The sequence below is a fragment of the Lonchura striata genome, chromosome 1 (genome assembly GCF_050655825.1).
Source record: "Lonchura striata isolate lonStrDom1 chromosome 1, ASM5065582v1, whole genome shotgun sequence".
Lineage (NCBI taxonomy): Eukaryota > Metazoa > Chordata > Aves > Passeriformes > Estrildidae > Lonchura > Lonchura striata.
Window position 1 is genome coordinate 32132857 of NC_140703.1, and position 17490 is coordinate 32150346.

General features: G+C 40.9%; 1 protein-coding gene across 1 annotated transcript in view; it reads right to left on the minus strand.

Annotated features, from left to right (window-relative positions):
• Window positions 1–4253: 4253 nt before the first annotated feature.
• Window positions 4254–17490, minus strand: part of LOC144245887 (uncharacterized) — a 39704-nt gene continuing 26467 nt past the window's right edge. The window contains exons 11-16 of the mRNA XM_085588325.1: window positions 17044–17156; window positions 15748–15945; window positions 10040–10147; window positions 7729–8064; window positions 7335–7352; window positions 4254–6221 (exon numbers count right to left, since the gene is read on the minus strand). Of these exons, the coding sequence (XP_085444451.1) occupies window positions 6049–6221; window positions 7335–7352; window positions 7729–8064; window positions 10040–10147; window positions 15748–15945; window positions 17044–17156 (946 nt within the window). The 3' untranslated portion in view covers window positions 4254–6048. The remainder of the gene's footprint in view (window positions 6222–7334; window positions 7353–7728; window positions 8065–10039; window positions 10148–15747; window positions 15946–17043; window positions 17157–17490) is intronic.

The window sequence follows — 17490 nt, forward strand, 5'->3', positions numbered from 1 at the left end:
CTCAACAGATATTGGAGGATTGATTATTTAAGACAGAAAACCCCAACACATTTCATGTAGTGCCTCTGAGAGATACCTGCTACATGTCAGAATTCTAACACTTTTACCACATTAAGAAACAAACATTTTGTCATCTATTGCAAACATTGGTGCATCAGGAAAAAATAATAATTCCAACTTTGCATGGTTGATTGGCTTTAGATGCATCTGCAGTCACAGTTTGATTTGGTGAAAATTAATTTCAGTATCTCAGAATTTCCTAGCTTGCTTGCCAGTGAGGGCAGGCTCAGTTCTCAGATGATGAAAGTAAATCCCAGCATACAAGGTGTGTTAAGAGAAACGAAGGCAGAGCATGCCTGTTCTGCTGCAGAATTGTCTGCAGTTGCTGCCTTAACATGCATGGCCCCAAGGTTCAGGTACCCATGGGTTTTTGTAAAGGCTTCCTGGAGAATGTATCATAGTGGTCACCCCGCTGTTGTGCCACAATGATATAACCTGGTACAAAAACAATCCCACCCACGAGTCCACCCCCTGTTTTTGTCAACCAGGAAGGATTGCCATGATTACCTATGCTGGTTTGGACTGTGGTTCAGTTAATTTACTTGAAAGACGCTGCTGTGGGGCTGTCTTTTGAGCTTGTTCTGCAAATACTGTTGACAAGATAGAAATGTTTTTGTTGTTGCTGAGCAGTGCTTTCACAGCATTCAAGGGCTTTTCAGCTTCTCATACCAACATGCTGGCAAGGAGGCTGGTGGGGTATAGGAACTTAGGAGGAAGGACAGCAGGGAGAGCTGATCCTAACTGATCCAAGGGATAGCCCTTATCCCATGGTGTCATGTTCACTATGTGAAAGGGGCAAGCAGGGGAAAGAAGAAGGAAGGGAAGGAGATTTGGAGTGATGGTGTTTGTCTTTCCAAGTCACCATTACGGGTGATGGGGCCCTGCCATCCTGGGAATGGCTGAACCCCTGCCCGCCCACGAGAAGTGGAGAATGAATTCCTTGTTATGCTTTGCTTGTGTGCACAGTTTTTACTTTACCTCTTAAAGTGCCTTTATCTCAAGCCATCAGTTTTTCACTTGTGCTTTTCCTATTCTCTCCCCAGTCCTGCTGGTGGGGAGTGAGCAAGCAGCTGTGTGGGGCTTGATCCTGGCTACGGCTAAACCATGACAGAGCCACAGCCCACATCCTTCCTTTGCCACTGCTGTTTCTTTGTGATAGTCCAATTACCTCTCAGTGTATCCAATATTCCTCAATTTATAATCTCAAGATTTTTTTCTTATACTCAAAAAGGTAATACTTTTTATTCTTTTATAGGTTGGCTTTAAATGCAGTCATTTTTCACTGGTAATGTCATGGCAGTATATCTGCTCCTTTCCTTTATATTCTTTCTCTCTTCTGCCTCCAGGATGACAAAAACCTTTAACCGCCCCCCGTAACTGTGTTGCAATGAGAGTAATTTGCTTATTATGGGCTGGTGTTTGTAGCTTGGTGTTGCTTGATAGAGTCCTCCCGGGCTTATGACTTTGAAAGGGCTTCTTTTAGGAGTAAGAGCAGGCCTTCATTTTGCAGACTGTCCAAAGGGACGAGAACAGATGGGAGAGGTAACAGGCTACATTTATGTCCTCCCTTATACATAAGTGTGCAGTCTTGTATCACAAAGTGTTGAGACATAATTAACAACCTAACCTAAACATGTTTTTATATTGCTCTTTAACAGCTTCACTTGAATCTTTTTTATATGAAAAAGAGACTACAAAGCAGAGAACAAAATACTTCAAAACAAAGTCATACTACTAGGAAAATCACAAAATATTTCTTAGATTATTTTCATTATCATCTTATTCATCTAAATTTACACTGTTTCACCTCTACCTTAGTCTGTGTTTTTCCTACATTTATGAAGGAAACATTTATACATAGAATGTATGACTTCATTCTTCATTTAGCCTAGTGTGAGCTTCCACAGAACTGTGAGAGCTTCCACAGAACATTTCCTCCACAGAAGAAATGGTTTAACTTTTGGTTTGAGATAATAATGAGATGCAAAGTGGATGAAAGATCTCTGGAAAGACTTTCCACATTTACTAATCCCTTGAATATATAATTTAGGGTGCACAGAAAAGGTCACCACAAACACTGTTTTACAGAAACACAATCTGGTTCCCTTTGCTTGTTCTCCACTACAGGTTAGATATCTTCCTTGTCTCTCAGTTGTATCCATTTTACCTTATCTCTGGGTTGTGTCTTTATTTTCATTTTTATTTTGGTTTTCTTAGTCCTTATTTCCTTGTTTTCTTACTTTTCCTCATTTTCCTATTTACTGTTTTCTTTGGAAGGACAACACAATTTAATCATATTTCATCCATTGCCTAGTGCACCTGTCATTCTCTCTTTCCTTTTTGCTTAAAATCTTCCCCTTCATTCTCCCTAGCTGGTTCTCTTGAAAATTGTAAGAGACACAGTATAATTGTAGAGAAGTGGACTTAACGTAAATATCACCCTGAAGACATCACTTTGTCCGAAGTGGTCTCCTGTATGGCCAGAAGAAGAGACAACAAATGGGGGCAGAGTAGAATTCTGCTTTTCTCCTTGAATGTAAACATCAGCCCAATCACAAGCATTGTCTCTACAAAATTGTCTCTCTTGAAAAAGAGCTTGATGGACAAAAGCTTTCCTTTAAACATATGTCAATTCAAAAGAAAAAAAAAAAAGAAAGAGGAGATATTTTATGAGCCCAGATATGTCTCTGACTCTCTTTCAAAGTGGTCTCTTTGCACAAGCACCTCTATAATAGCAGAAGGGTGTGAGAATGACAATTATAGGGCTTGTAGCACGCTTGGAAAATAACAGGATTGGATTGCTGACCTTGGCCTCAATTTCCAGCAACTGAGAGATATGAATTCAGTGTGGGAACATTCTTCACATTCCAGAGACAAAAGGGAAGTCTCTGTCATTTTCCAGATTCCTCCCTGCCATAGAACGGCTTAGTTATGTCCCTCCTTCACACTGTAGCTTGTCTGCTCCAAAATTCCTCTGCCCAAGTTTGTCCCCTGTTCACTTTGACCAAGTTCTACCAAGGCCACTCTGAAAGTCTGTGTGTGTGAGGACAAGATTGATCTGGGATTTTCTGACAGCTCTGATAAATTCAGCTATTTTCATCAAATGTCCTAATAAATTATATTCATCTTAATGTGTTTCAGGCTGAGCTGGAATTATTTTTTAATATTCCATTCTGCTGTGCTCCGGTCTATTCCAACTTCACAGAGCAAGAATAATGGGACATTTCTTTTTCTTGGGAAAAGAACCCATCCTCAGAATCAAAAGATGACTCTGTTTATCATTGTCAGACCCCCTGAAATGCGCCCCTTTGTACAACCTTCTCAGGATTCTCACTTGCCGAGAACTGTTCCTTTTGTTTCTTCTCCAAAGAGGAAGGGGACACCTTTCCCTAGACCAGCTCATTCACATCTTGTCAATATAAGACACCTTGAAGCACATTTGTTAGAAGTATTTTTCAGGAAACAGTTCTCTGTTTTGTTTGGAGCAGCCACAACACTACTTAAGTGATTTCTGTACACAGAGCACCAAATAAATCTCTTGGTTCAGTAAGATATTTTCTCCTCTTCTGAAGTGTTTTGAGGACATTGAAAGAGTGACAAACACTGAGCAGGAAATCAACTCCATTTTACAGCATTATACCCATCTGTCCTCTAGCATTAAGATGCAGCTTGTTTCTTTAATGACATGAAGAGAGGTATGACGGATTCCTCTCAAGTCTCTCATCAGATCCTTTTGAAACAAAATCATTAAGTGTCAGATGCCTTATAATCTATTCACCAACTTTTTCCTCAATACCACAGTGAATCTGGTGTCATTGCCAAGGTAATCCCACAAAATAACAAAGTGAGAGAAAAAGCAGCTCCCATGCTTCTCCCAAGAGGATGTCACTTCTCATCTGGCTGGAATGTTGTTTCCTTCTCTACCACCTTTGAATTATGCAGCTGTTCTGGCCCAAAATGAGTGTCTGGCCAGAGCAAGCCTCCAAAGCCTGCAGCCCTGCTCTGCTTGTTGGTACACAGTGTAAGTGCTGGATGAGTCTCCGCTGTTCCCATCTCTGATAAGTTATTTCTACAGGGATTGTCAGTGAATGATCTTTTATGAGAGTTGCTTACGCCACTATTCATGTCTGAAAATTTAGTGGTAGGACATTATAACTACAGAAGACCAAATTTGAAAACAACAGCTCATGCTCTTCAAGGGAAAAGAAGCAAAAACTTTATTCATGAATCAAGGAGATGAGTTCTCAGCCTCAGAGGATTAAGATAGTGCTATTTTTATAGAAATGTTACAGTGAAATATGATACATTATGATATGGAAGAACAGGGAAAGTTCAGCAGTGATTACAAAAACGTGAAGAACAGGATGGCAACAGACAATTACAAAAACATTATATTCAGAAGTTCATGGAAGTATTGATTCTTTTGCTACTGAAAGGTAGAGAACTTGGTATGCTCCTGCTGATGTGATGACAAGGGCTCTTCATTTATTCTCTAGATAACTTGACACCAGTCTAATTGAAAACAAAATGGGATAAAATAAGAAGAACAATAAAATAGTAATGATAACAACCACCAAACAACAGAAACAAGCACAGGAACTGGCTGGACGACCTTGCCCAAGAGTTACCATCAAAGGTTGAATGTTCAAGTGGGAATCAGCCATGAACGGTTTCCCTCCAGGGACTGTACTGGGGCCAGAAGCATTTTTTCAACTTTCATCAGTGTGCCATTGATACTGAGACCAAGTGCAGCCTCAGCAAGTTCACAGATGACATGAAGCTGTGTGGCCATGGGTGTGTTTGAGGGAAGGGATGACGGCCACAGGGAACTGGACAAACTTGGAGAAAAGCCCGTGTGAACCCCCACCAACCCCTCCTGCAGTTCTGTGTCCAGCTCGGGAGGCCCCAGCACAGGAAACTCATGGCCATGACAGAGCTGGTCCAGAGGAGGCCCACAAAAACAGGGATTCAGGCTGGGAGAACAAACCCTGCTGAGACTGGAGAAGAGAAGCCTCTGGAGAGGCCCCCGCCTGAGGCCTTTCAATACACGGCCATGGGGGACTTTTAATTAAAAACAGAGACATTTACCAAGGCCTGCAGTAGCAGGATGAGGAGCCTCGATTTTAAACTGATAAAGGGTAGCTTCAGATTAAAGGAAGAAATTTGATCTGGTGAGGATGGTGAGAGAGTGGAACAGATTTCCCAGAAAAGCTGTGGATGTCCCACCTCTGGAAGTGTTTAAGGCCCAGTTGCATGGGGCTTTGAGCAACCTGGTCTAGTCAAGGATGTCCGTGCCCATTTCACTGTGGGGACGGAACTAGATAATCTTTAAATGCTCTTTCTATCCTAAACCATTCTGTGATTCTATGACTATGATCCAGAAATAGACAAATCTATCCCCTCCAGTATATCCTTGCAAAAGGACCATAAAATATAACCAAGATTGTCCTCATCCTTGCCCTCAACTCTACCAGGCCACTTTTCAAGTACATCTCCCTGTTCTGCTTTTAAATGGACAAGTGCTGAGACTCCTGCTGCTCCCACTGCCTGTATGTTTCCGCCGTAGGCAAAACTTACCAATAAAAAGCATTTCCTGGCAATTAGTTTGATTTATCCCATTTGTTTAGATCGATCCACTGTTCTTTATAAATCTTTTTAAATGTTTGATCAGATTTATCCCCTGCATCACCTCAAAAACCTGCTTATTATTATCACTGCTGACATATGCCCCTGTTCAATGGTTACACAAATGTATGATAAATCTGCTATTTCCCTTACTTACTTTCTGGGCTACTTGTCCTTAATTCTCATCTTTTTCATGTGTGCAAAGAGGATTGTTAGAAGGAATTCCTCTGCTTGGTAGCATTGATTTTATTGGAGTTCTGGCCAAACAGTAAGAGAAAACCCATCACTTGTGATTTTTCTCAAGCTGAACTGCACCAAGCCTGGCAGAGCACCTGCAGAACAGCCAGCCCTCTGAGAAAAGGTTTAGCCTGCATGCACTGATCCTTGAGTAGTGAGTAAGCCCAGCCTTCCAGGGACACTCTGACTTACCTTGGCTGTCCACACCAGACCACTCACCAAAACTGCATAGACAAAGGCTTTGCCACAGAGGATGAGGTAAGTGAGCTTCAGGGAATTTCCATACCGCAAGTACGACTCTGCAAGTCAAACACCATTTGTATTTGTCTATTCAGTTTTCATCATCATCATTGCAAGATGGTAGTTTTAATGGAGCGTTCATCAAATGAGAACCCTGGAAATTTTTAGCTAAGCAACATAAAGGAACTAGAAGCAAATGAGTGGCTCTGCTGACACCAGAGAACCAGGGAAGGGACAGAACATAGCAACTTAAAGAACCAAAAGAGAAAGCAAGTCTAGGAAAGACAGAGATTGGCTTTATGCTGGGAAAGTACTGAGTTCCACACCCACTGATGAACAGGGCTGTTCATCTGAGTCCCCAGACAGGAACACAAAATAGGGTGAATCGCACGACACAAATGTTTTTTTTTGTCTCATTATTGAGAGTGGCCTTATGAGTGCTGCTGATGGATCAGGAAAGTTTTACAAAGCCCAGAATAAGAGGGCTTCTAGAAGTTTTATTCTTGTGGAGTTTTCATTCTAAAGGGGTTGCCATAGCATTGAGATACAAGATCTGTCTTGGTTCAGCGTTAAGATTGCTGAAGCATTAAAAAAGCTCTTGAAAAATTGGAGTGTGCAAATATGCATACAAAGAGGAAAGAAATGTAATTTTTATTATGGATATCCTCCATATAGGATAGCAGTGTGGAGCGGAATGTGACTTGTCATGGGAATTGTTCTGAGTTTGATACTGAGAAATATTCAGAATATCATATCCTAAATCGTGATGCCAGAATCACTTGAGTAAATATGGATCATCTCTTGCCTGGCTGAGCAAGAATTTCCCAATGGAAGTCAGTTTCTAGGACAGGAGGAGATGATAAAGAGTACATTTCAGTCTACAGGAAGGTACCATGATTTCTTTTGTTTTCAAATGGAATCATATGGGAGAGCTAAAGCCCAAAGCGGAGCTACATACAATATGCACAAACAGCCCTCCAAAAAACTTTTCTTCTTTTCCTTTCTTTTTAATATCACAGACAAATCACTTACAGGAGAAAGAAGAAGCTATTCATACAGCAGATATCTCCCACATGTTGTACTTATTGTCAGTAAGACTGGCATTAAAATACACACTGGTAATCGCCTGGGAGAAGAGGCTAAATTCTCTTCATGTGAGAAGCCACACGTACCTTCTGTGAGTGCACACCCTGAAAGACAAAAATGAATTGAAAGTCATGTGTCTCTTCAGAGCAGACAGAATACAGATTTTCGAAGTCTTACTATATAGTACACAACACTGCCTCATTCTTCCTACTACTCTAGGGGCTTAGTGATACTCCATTACAGAGATTTCTCAGTGGAAAGCCTGAAGAAACTCTACATGTAGAATGGTATCACAGGAACAAAGGCCCAGGAATGGGAAGAGACATCTGCTAATGCCTCAATATTTAGGTCTGTATTTGTGCCAGAAGAACACCCTGTATAGAAGCTGCATATAGATGTGGTTCATATCATAACACTTGCTCTTTTGATTTGTGATTTCTATCTTAGACAGCATGGTAAGAGATGCTTTTTTTTACTCACCAGCATCACCAGAGATAAATTTGTTTATTGATGCTGTTGTTCCATTCTGAAAAAAATTGGCAACACACTCAAATCGATTCAGAGGGTTGAACCATTCCCAGGCTGGCATCCTCAGTCGGCTGGTCAGTGAGTAGGTGCTCCCATTCTGTGTGGAGGACTCGTCTGTCCCCACCCCTTCAGTCCTCTTCACACCATTCACCCTCCACCCCAGAGTCAGGTGGTCAGGGTAGAAACCAGAGGCCAGGCACACCAGCGTGGCCTTGCTCTTCTGCTGGATCTCCTGCTTGGATGGGGAAAAGATGGCCACAGCTGGAGGTATGATTTCATCATTCTTCCCTGAAACACAAAGCAACATGGTCCAGAGCCTCCATGCCTCTGTTCAATCCCAACTCCCTGAAAATGGTCCTGAATTTATGCCCTGTTACTCCTGAAACACCTGGCCTTTTGCCTGCTGTCTGTCGGACAATTTGTATCTATTGGATACAACACACCAGGAAAGTGGAAGGATTTCTTTTCACTCGTTACACAAAAGCATAAAGGGTCCTGCCACAGAAATGCAGGAGCACATGAATTTCTTGTAGTGCCTCTGTCAGAAGAATACAAAGCTGCAAAGAAACTGAGCAAACAGATGGGCAGAAAAGTCCCCATCAAATAATTTGCTGTTAGTAAGACCTGTATTTGTAATATTGTATTAATAGATAAGGGAGTCTCTTTTAAGGCACAAACATCTTCAGCAAACTGACTTATATACCTGGGGATGGAGTTAAGACATGGTGGTCATTGCACTGCTCAGATTTATGCTGTCATGGGATACCCAACTTAGTCCCCCATCTATGAAATGACCTGGAAGGAAGGAAGGAAGGAGCTGATCCTTCTCACTGTCTGAAGTGAAAACTATTGAAGCAGGTAACATGAATCTGCCAGGGACAGGTTTTGCCTTGGGTCTTAACCAATGCATTTTTAAGAATATTAAACATCTCTTTATGTAATTTAATTTTTAGCTTATTGTAGGTATGAGGAGCTCTGATCCTAGGCTACCCACCTTCCCAAAATGATGCTAGATTCTACAGACTTGCAAATCAAGCATTGTTTCCTGTCCTAAGGTGTTTAATATCTACTTTTAAGATTATTGAGAACAGACCTCAGCCAAAAGAATGTACAAGGCAGCCATGAGAAGTTATTCAGAAGCTAAGCAGGGATACTAAAGCCAGGAAGTTTTCATATACTATATCTCATGCTAGATGAGTAGAAGAAATATTTTTGACTCATCTAGCATGAGAAACCCATGAGGTCTGTAGAGTGCTGCTGGAAAAGGGAATGGAGGGAAAACTATGTAACCAAAGAGAAGATTATTACTCTGGGTTGGATTTTTGTATCAAGGCACTATGAATTGTGGTTGTTATTTCTGATCACTCTCTCCTTTGCAGAGGAAGAGAGCTAGCAGGATGAGCAGAAATTAATATTTTGCAGAGATCTTGCCCCCTAAGTCCTTGTGTTTGCATTCAGGTGATGCCTTAATTGTGACCACCAGTGCTTGCTCTGCAAAGATCCCTGGGCTGCTTCTGTATGAGCTTGTACAGGCTTTAGATGACCTGGATATTAAATGGAGATAACTCCATAGAGTGTTTAGTACTGCTCTCTTTCCTTTTAGTTGGTATGGAGAGAGGTTGATCACTTCTATTTCTCCCTTCCAGCACTTGGCATTATGATTTTTTTTTTCCTATTCTAAAATTATTTCTGACAAATTCTTCAGCTCATAGCCGTAACAGCTGATGAGTGAGAGGTGGCAACAGACAGTAGGACACCAAAGAAAAGATTAAAACCAAAATAGAATACTCCATTAAAGAAAAATGAAGTCAGGTAAAAGGGACAGAGAAAGAATGATAAAAATACTGGAAAGAAAAAGGAAATGAGCAGTCTAGAAATGTAATAAGGGGACTAGTAAAAGCAAGAACTGGAAGAAGTGTCTGATCAGCAGCGCATTGTGTCTGGTCTTTTATACTGGTCATTTCCATTCCCAAGTTCTATACTATTTTCTTGGAGAATGAGAGGAAGCAGCATTATTTATTCCCTTCTCCCTTCATTAAGTTCCCAGGCTTAGAAAGTTGGCAGAAACAGGGATCTCAAAATCTGTGCTTGCAAATTCTTCAGTTTCATAGTAGCACATCTCATTTTAATAAGCATGCAATAAAGCATTAATCCTGGTCTCATGGCTGCATGAAAAATTATCATTATTAAGCTTTTAATTAAGAATGTTCTTGTCCTCTAAACCAGTATCACATAGATCACAGAGATCTGACTTCTTACTTACCTATGACTGTAAGTTTTGTCCCACTGCCAAAGAACAATTGCCTATTATTCACACCATTTTGCATCTGCAGAAAAACCTCTCCTCTACTCCCAGTCCTCTGAGCCAAACCTGTGGACTAACCCTCCCCTCATGTGGTATCAACAAAACAAGTAACACCAAGTATTCATATCCCCTAAAAAAACAAATCTGTAAGGGAACACTACCAAATCTATGTGCCTAAACAGCTGTGATCAACACCAGAAATGCCCTGTCCAGAGCCATTTTGCTTTAGGTGTAGGTGAATCAGTTGTTGGAGGTTCCACCATTTTTTTATAGGATATTTGTCTATTAATCTAGGTGTCATATTAGAGTATTAGAAAATATTTCCCATATGCTGACTGAGTAATTTCTTTTTATCAGCTAAATAGCCACATTTCCTTTAAATTTTGTTTAACATTTTGAATATTTTTATCTTCTAAAATGAATGCCTTTTCTTTACTTGCAAAAAATTGTTTTATATAGAGCACAGAGTCCTGGTCTGCTCTGCCCTTCATAGAAGTTCCTAAATATGCCCCCTTTCCCTTTCCCTTTCCCTTTCCCTTTCCCTTTCCCTTTCCCTTTCCATTTCCCTTTCCCTTTCCCTGGAAGGCCTTCCTTGAAAGGTAGTCTCTGCTTTTATTCTCTGTCCTTCCTTGGTGATGATAATTCAAATTTGCTGCCTAAATATCTGTGGTCAACAAGGGGTCAGTGTATTAATTTTTACCAGCTCAGGCACCACAGATAAACTTTGGATTTCAAAAAATGTGCTGATCATTTTTTTTTCTTGGAGATTGAATTTCACCACCTGTTATCAGTTTATTCTGTAGTGGCACAATGTGGTAGAAATATATGAGGCATCAATTCTTCGAACACCAGGAGTAACACAAGCAGTAGAAGAGATCACCGTCATTTATCAACATCTGAGCAGCAGCCTTCTTTTCCCCAGATTTGGACAATCCAAATCCATAAATGTGGCTCAGAAATAAACATTCTCTGAGAGCTCTTTCCCTTGAAATGAATCATATATTCTTCTTCTGTGGTTTTCAGTGGCTGTTGAGCACCTATTCTGAAATAGTAATACTGTTGTCCTTAATGATCTTTTTATCACCATCCTGGTGAGCCTGTACAGTGGAAATAAACTGGCTGTGCTGTGGAGAGATACTTTCTATAAGGACTTAAAAAGCTGTAGAGAGATTTTAGTATTGCTTATTATAAAGCTGAGCATTTATTTTTGCCTTCTGTTTCATCAACCAAAAATGCCAGCACGCGTGTGTTTCCTGGTTATCTGAGGCAACACATTCTTTAATTTACCCTGGAAATAGTCAGGGTACTTTGAGTTTGTATCATCTTGATTTTGTTTCGTAGACCCCTTCAAAGTGTAACTGTAAGTCAGTTCTTTCCAGATGGATAGACAGCTTTTCGCTGACTTGTCCTTAATCATCTCTCTAACCCCAGCAGAACCAGCATTACAGAGAGTAGCTATACTTTTGGGGAATTTTTCCGTGTGTTGATTCAGTAGGAACTTTTTTTTATGTCACGTACACATTATTTATCCTATCCCTTATCCTCATTCTTTCTAGGGACAGCTTTTTCTTTACTGACAATGCACTAATTTCATTCTCCAAAATGAAAGGTGGACTGCTACCTAGAGGACCAAACTTATTCTATGAAGTAGACAGGGTTACTAGCACACCAGGAGAACATCAGTTTTATAATGAAAGGGAGAATAATCATTAAATTCTCTAATGAGAAGACATGGCATTTGAAGTGAATTAAAAGAGGAAACAGAAATTTCTTACCCATAACTGTAAGTTTTGTGCCACTGCCGAAAGACAAACCAGAGGTGTACACCGTGACCAAGTGATGTATCATAAACTAAGAGAAGACACTGCATCTGCCTTACTATAATCAAAGCCTAAGAAATCTGCATTTGGAATTCCAAACATCACTCAATCTCTGTCTAAAGGGATATAATAGAAAACCAGCTTGAAATCAGTTTTATAGTCTGTAGAATTCATTTGATACTTTGTCTACATTTCACCCCAAGCTGTTTTTGCCACCTTTCTCCAAGCTTCATGCTACATCACTTATTTTATCTGCTATTCTCATTTTGCACATCTTGAAAACAAGCAGACAAACCCAAAGGCTGTCACTGCCTAGGAATAGAACTCTTCCACACCTAGAACTTCCGCACTGTCAGTCTTGTATTCCAAGCATTTTGATGCCTTATTTTCTGCAATTTGTGAAGTTAATAATCAAATGACACGTGCATTGTGGTTTTCATAGTCAAATGCAGGTGCTTCACCTTTGGCAGGGAACTAAAACAAATCCCACTGTTTTCTTTTCCATGGCAGGCCAGCTGTCTTCAATAGTCTTGCAGAATCCCGTTCAGTTTTCTGATTGGTTAAAATAATCCACACAAGGAGAGCCCAGAAGAATCTGTTGACCAGTCCCAGACAAACCTTTCACAGCCATTAGGAAGAGCTGCAGTGAGACGGCAGGGATGGGGATTACAGGCAACCTTTGTTCTCACAGACATAAGGCACTCAACAGATACTGGAGGATTGATTATTTAAGACAGAAAACCCCAACACATTTCATGTAGTGCCTCTGAGAGATACCTGCTACATGTCAGAATTCTAACACTTGTACCACATTAAGAAACAAACATTTTGTCATCTATTGCAAACATTGGTGCATCAGGAAAAAATAATAATTCCAACTTTGCATGGTTGATTGGCTTTAGATGCATCTGCAGTCACAGTTTGGTTTGGTGAAAATTAATTTCAGTATCTCAGAATTTCCTAGCTTGCTTGCCAGTGAGGGCAGGCTCAGTTCTCAGATGATGAAAGTAAATCCCAGCATACAAGGTGTGTTAAGAGAAACCAAGGCAGAGCACGCCTGTTCTGCTGCAGAATTGTCTGCAGCTGCTGCCTTAACATGCATGGCCCCAAGGTTCAGGTACCCATGGGTTTTTGTAAAGGCTTCCTGGAGAATGTATCATCGTGGATCCCCCTGTCCCCACAATGATACAGTCTCCTACAAAAACAATCCCACCCATGACTCCACCCCCTGTTTTTGTCAACCAGGAAGGATTGCCATGATTACCTATGCTGGTTTGGACTGTGGTTCAGTTAATTTACTTGAAAGACGCTGCTGTGGGGCTGTCTTTTGGGCTTGTTCTGCAAATACTGTTGACAAGATAGAAATGTTTTTGTTGTTGCTGAGCAGTGCTTTCACAGCATTCAAGGGCTTTTCAGCTTCTCATACCAACATGCTGGCAAGGAGGCTGGTGGAACTTGGGAGGAAGGACAGCAGGGAGAGCTGATCCTAACTGATCCAAGGGATAGTCCATATCCCATGGTGTCATGTTCACTATGTGAAAGGGGCAAGCAGGGGAAAGAAGAAGGAAGAGAAGGAGATTTGGAGTGATGGTGTTTGTCTTTCCAAGTCACCATTACGGGTGATGGGGCCCTGCCATCCTGGGAATGGCTGAACCCCTGCCCACCCACGAGAAGTGGAGAATGAATTCCTTGTTATGCTTTGCTTGTGTGCACAGTTTTTACTTTACCTCTTAAAGTGCCTTTATCTCAAGCCATCAGTTTTTCACTTGTGCTTTTCCTATTCTCTCCCCAGTCCTGCTGGTGGGGAGTGAGCAAGCAGCTGTGTGGGGCTTGATCCTGGCTACGGCTAAACCATGACAGAGCCACAGCCCACATCCTTCCTTTGCCACTGCTGTTTCTTTGTGATAGTCCAATTACCTCTCAGTGTATCCAATATTCCTCAAATTATAATCTCAAGATTTTTTTCTTATACTCAAAAAGGTAATACTTTTTATTCTTTTATAGGTTGGCTTTAAATGCAGTCATTTCTCACTTGGTAATGTCGTGGCAGTATTCATGCTGCCTTCCTTTCTATTCTTTCTTCTCCCCCCAGGATGACAAGCAAACCTCAAGCTCATATTTTGCAATTTTTGGTTTGCAATGAGAGTAATTTGCTTACTATGGGCTGGTGTTTGTAGCTTGGTGTTGCTTGAGAGCATCTTCCTAGAGCTTGTGACTCTCCCTATGAAAAGGGTTCATCTAGGAATAGGAGAGTAAGAGCAGGCCTTCATTTTGCAGACTGTCTGAAGGGACAGGAAATGATGGGGAGAGGTAGCAGGCTACATTCATCCCCCCTCCTTATATGTAAGTGGCAGGGTTTTGTCTCACAAAGTTTCGGCACATAGTTATCAACCTGACCATATTGCTCTGTAATGGCTTCCTTTGAGTCTGCCTGGATATGAAAAATAGACTGTAAATCATAGGACAAAATCCCTCAAAACAAGGTCATTCCACTAGGAGAATCACAAAATATTTTGTCTGTTATTTTCAGATATCAGAGAAGAGCCCATAATTTCTCAAACAGCCTGTTTAGCTGGGAAGAGGTGTTAGTGTCCCAGAGAATGGAATGAGAAACATGGACTAAGATGTAACATGTAGGACCAAGAGATAGGACTATAGAACACAAGATATTAGGCAGGTCATCTCAGCATGCTCCTGGGTTGCTCTCTCTCTTCTACAACAGTGAACAGAATACTTAAGTCACTAATTATGTATGTTTATACAGAACTTTTGTTTGTATACATTGAATTTGTCAAAAAATGCTTCTGGGATTTTTTTTTTTTTTTTGGCTGTCACTGCCTAAATGATAAAACTAGAGTTTTATCAGTCTAGAGCTCTATTAGTGTCCTTAATGACACTTAGTCTTTAATTTAAAAAGAATGAAGTCGCCTCTCCATTAGTTTTGAAGGAGTATGTGGTGCTAGCAGCTCCTCAGGTCATGTTCAAAAGGCAATTTCCAAGACATGCCAGCAGAGACCAGTCTTGTTGCACCTTAAAGTTCCTTGGCAACCTGTCAGAAGGAAAGGACTTGCAGGCCATGAATACAAATAAATATGAGTGACAGAGCAAAGGGGAGGGAGATCCTTGATTTTTATTTCCAAGTCTTTCATAGGAGGTTTTTGAGCTTTGGAGGCTATGCTGCCTAATACATCAGACAAGAGAAAACAAGAATGTGTAAGGAAGAAACATTTAGGGATATATTTTCTAACAATAATATTTTTTTGTGGGAGAATTTCACAGGAAATTAGAGATTGCATCAGTCATATCTGTCCTGCATTCTTTGGCGTTCGCAGAGCAGCAAGTACAAGGAAGCAGGCCATATTACAGAGACACCCTGAGCTTTACACATTTGTTTTAGAGACACTAGTACACTTTCCATAAACATCCAATGCTTTTGGCCACAACCCCATGAAGTTAAGCAACAGCTCTTCTTCAGGGCATATGTGTGCAATGAAAAGATATGATGGTGGAAGAATGGATCTGATTAATAATTTAGCTTCAAAGACAGAGGTTGCTGCACTGCTCTGTCGCTCTCCCATTCAAAACATCTTGGGTCCATTGCACCAACTTCTATGTTGTCTTCTTTCTGCTCTTCCTTTGCCACTCTCCTGACTGTCTCACATGTTTCAAAGACTCCATCTCTCACTCAGAGAAGGTGGGGATTTTATCTTAGTGTTCAACCCCGTCGCTACACCGTGCGATCGTTTGCAGCACAGAAATACGTGGCTTCATCCTGGGGTGTCACATTCTTGATTGTCATGAGAAAGTGATCAGTATTCTGTCTGGTTACTTCAAACTTGGCCTCACTGTAACCATCTTCATAGTAGTTATGGCTCCATGTACTACTGCTGACTATTAACTTCAAACCATTTCTTGGAGGCTGCTGGTACCAGTACATATAGGCAAAGTTGCTATAATTCTGGTAGCAGGAGATAATCAAAGAGCCTCCTGGTTTCTGAAGAATTTTTTCAGGCCACTGAGCAATGTAGGCTCCAATGCCAACACCTGCATCAATAAGAGATAACAAGAGAGAGTGAGCAGTAGGAGTACAGATGATGACCAAAGGGATCCTCTACCTAACAATAGCCCTGCATGGCGTGGATGAGAGCCCTGCTGCAGACAGATCTGTTGTCTCTCACCAGGTAAAAGGGCAAGCACAACAGCCAGCATGGCCCTCCAGCAATCCCAGGACAGTGTGCTCCTGCTCACGGTGAGGTTAGAGTTAAGAAAGACCAATGCCCCTCCCCTTGCTCTGTCTGTCAAGTTTGGGCAGAGAGAGAGAAGGCACTGTCCAGCTTTGATACTTTCTTTGGTGGGCCAGTAAAAGCAAAGCTAAATATTCATGTGTCTCCAAGGTCTGCTTTAGCTTTCCCACAAGTCAGTGTTCCAGCTCCTGACACAAATGTGGAATTTCTCACAGACCAGTGTGTTGCTGGCTGAATGCTGAGCTCTCATTCCATGTTGGAGCTCAGACAGGAATGTAGCATCAGTGGATTCATAAGTGATATTTTGACCCATTTACATCATTGGCTATTGGGCCATCTTTGCAGAAGGATTTCCAGCAGAAGTACACCTATTTCTGTTTCATTCTGAAGAGTTTTCTTTGTATCTGAAGCACAGCATTTCACAACTTGGATCATATTAGTCAGAAGCAAAGATGATAGATGAAGATAGCAAAGGCACAAAAAGTCATGTTTAATCGTATCTTAGTTTCTTCTGTTTTCCAGCCAGGGATTCATATTCCTTGCTAGTTAATCTTCCTGGGAGCTCTAATTCACTTTTACAAAAATCAAGACATCTCCACAAGCCATTTTTTCTCAAAAGAAAAACTATAGTTAGACATAAACCTCATGAACACTCTGTTTGTTTCTAGCCTGCCACATACATCCTAGTTAGCCTATTCTATATATAGAATATATTCCGTTCTATTCTATACGGTTCTATATAACCTATACCACTATCCATTCTTTTCTGAATATGTAAGATTCCAAATTATTGTTGCAACTGCTTTTTTTCTCCCTAATTCTTTTAAAGAAACACACACATTCAATTCTAATGACTTTCAGTAATCTCGATATTGCATCTTGCAAACAATCAGATTACTTCTGTGGTCCTTTCTCTCTTTTTTCTCTTTTGCTCCATTTTTCTTTTTAATGGCCTGTCTGTGCACTGAAAAGATGGTTGAAGGAGGAATCTGGTTAATGATCTGAACAAATCTGAGGGCAAGCAATGAGACAAGAAGGAGAGTAGCTGTTTCATGAGAAACTTCTTAGAATAGTGGCTTTTTGTGCAGATGCAATTCAGGCTGGCCAAAGAAGTACTGCATGGGAGAAAAATGTCCCTTAGAGTTGGAAAAAGGAACTGTAACCACAGAATTAACGATGGCAATGAACCTAGAGATTTCTGTGGTCTGCTATTGCCACTTGGAAATTGCACAGCTGTGAGCACTCAATAGCTACCTCATTAAACTGCTGTATGTTGAAGGTGACTGATAAGTTTGTTATCACAAAGCCTAAAAATTGCCTTTGCCAGTCAAAACTAAAAGTGCAC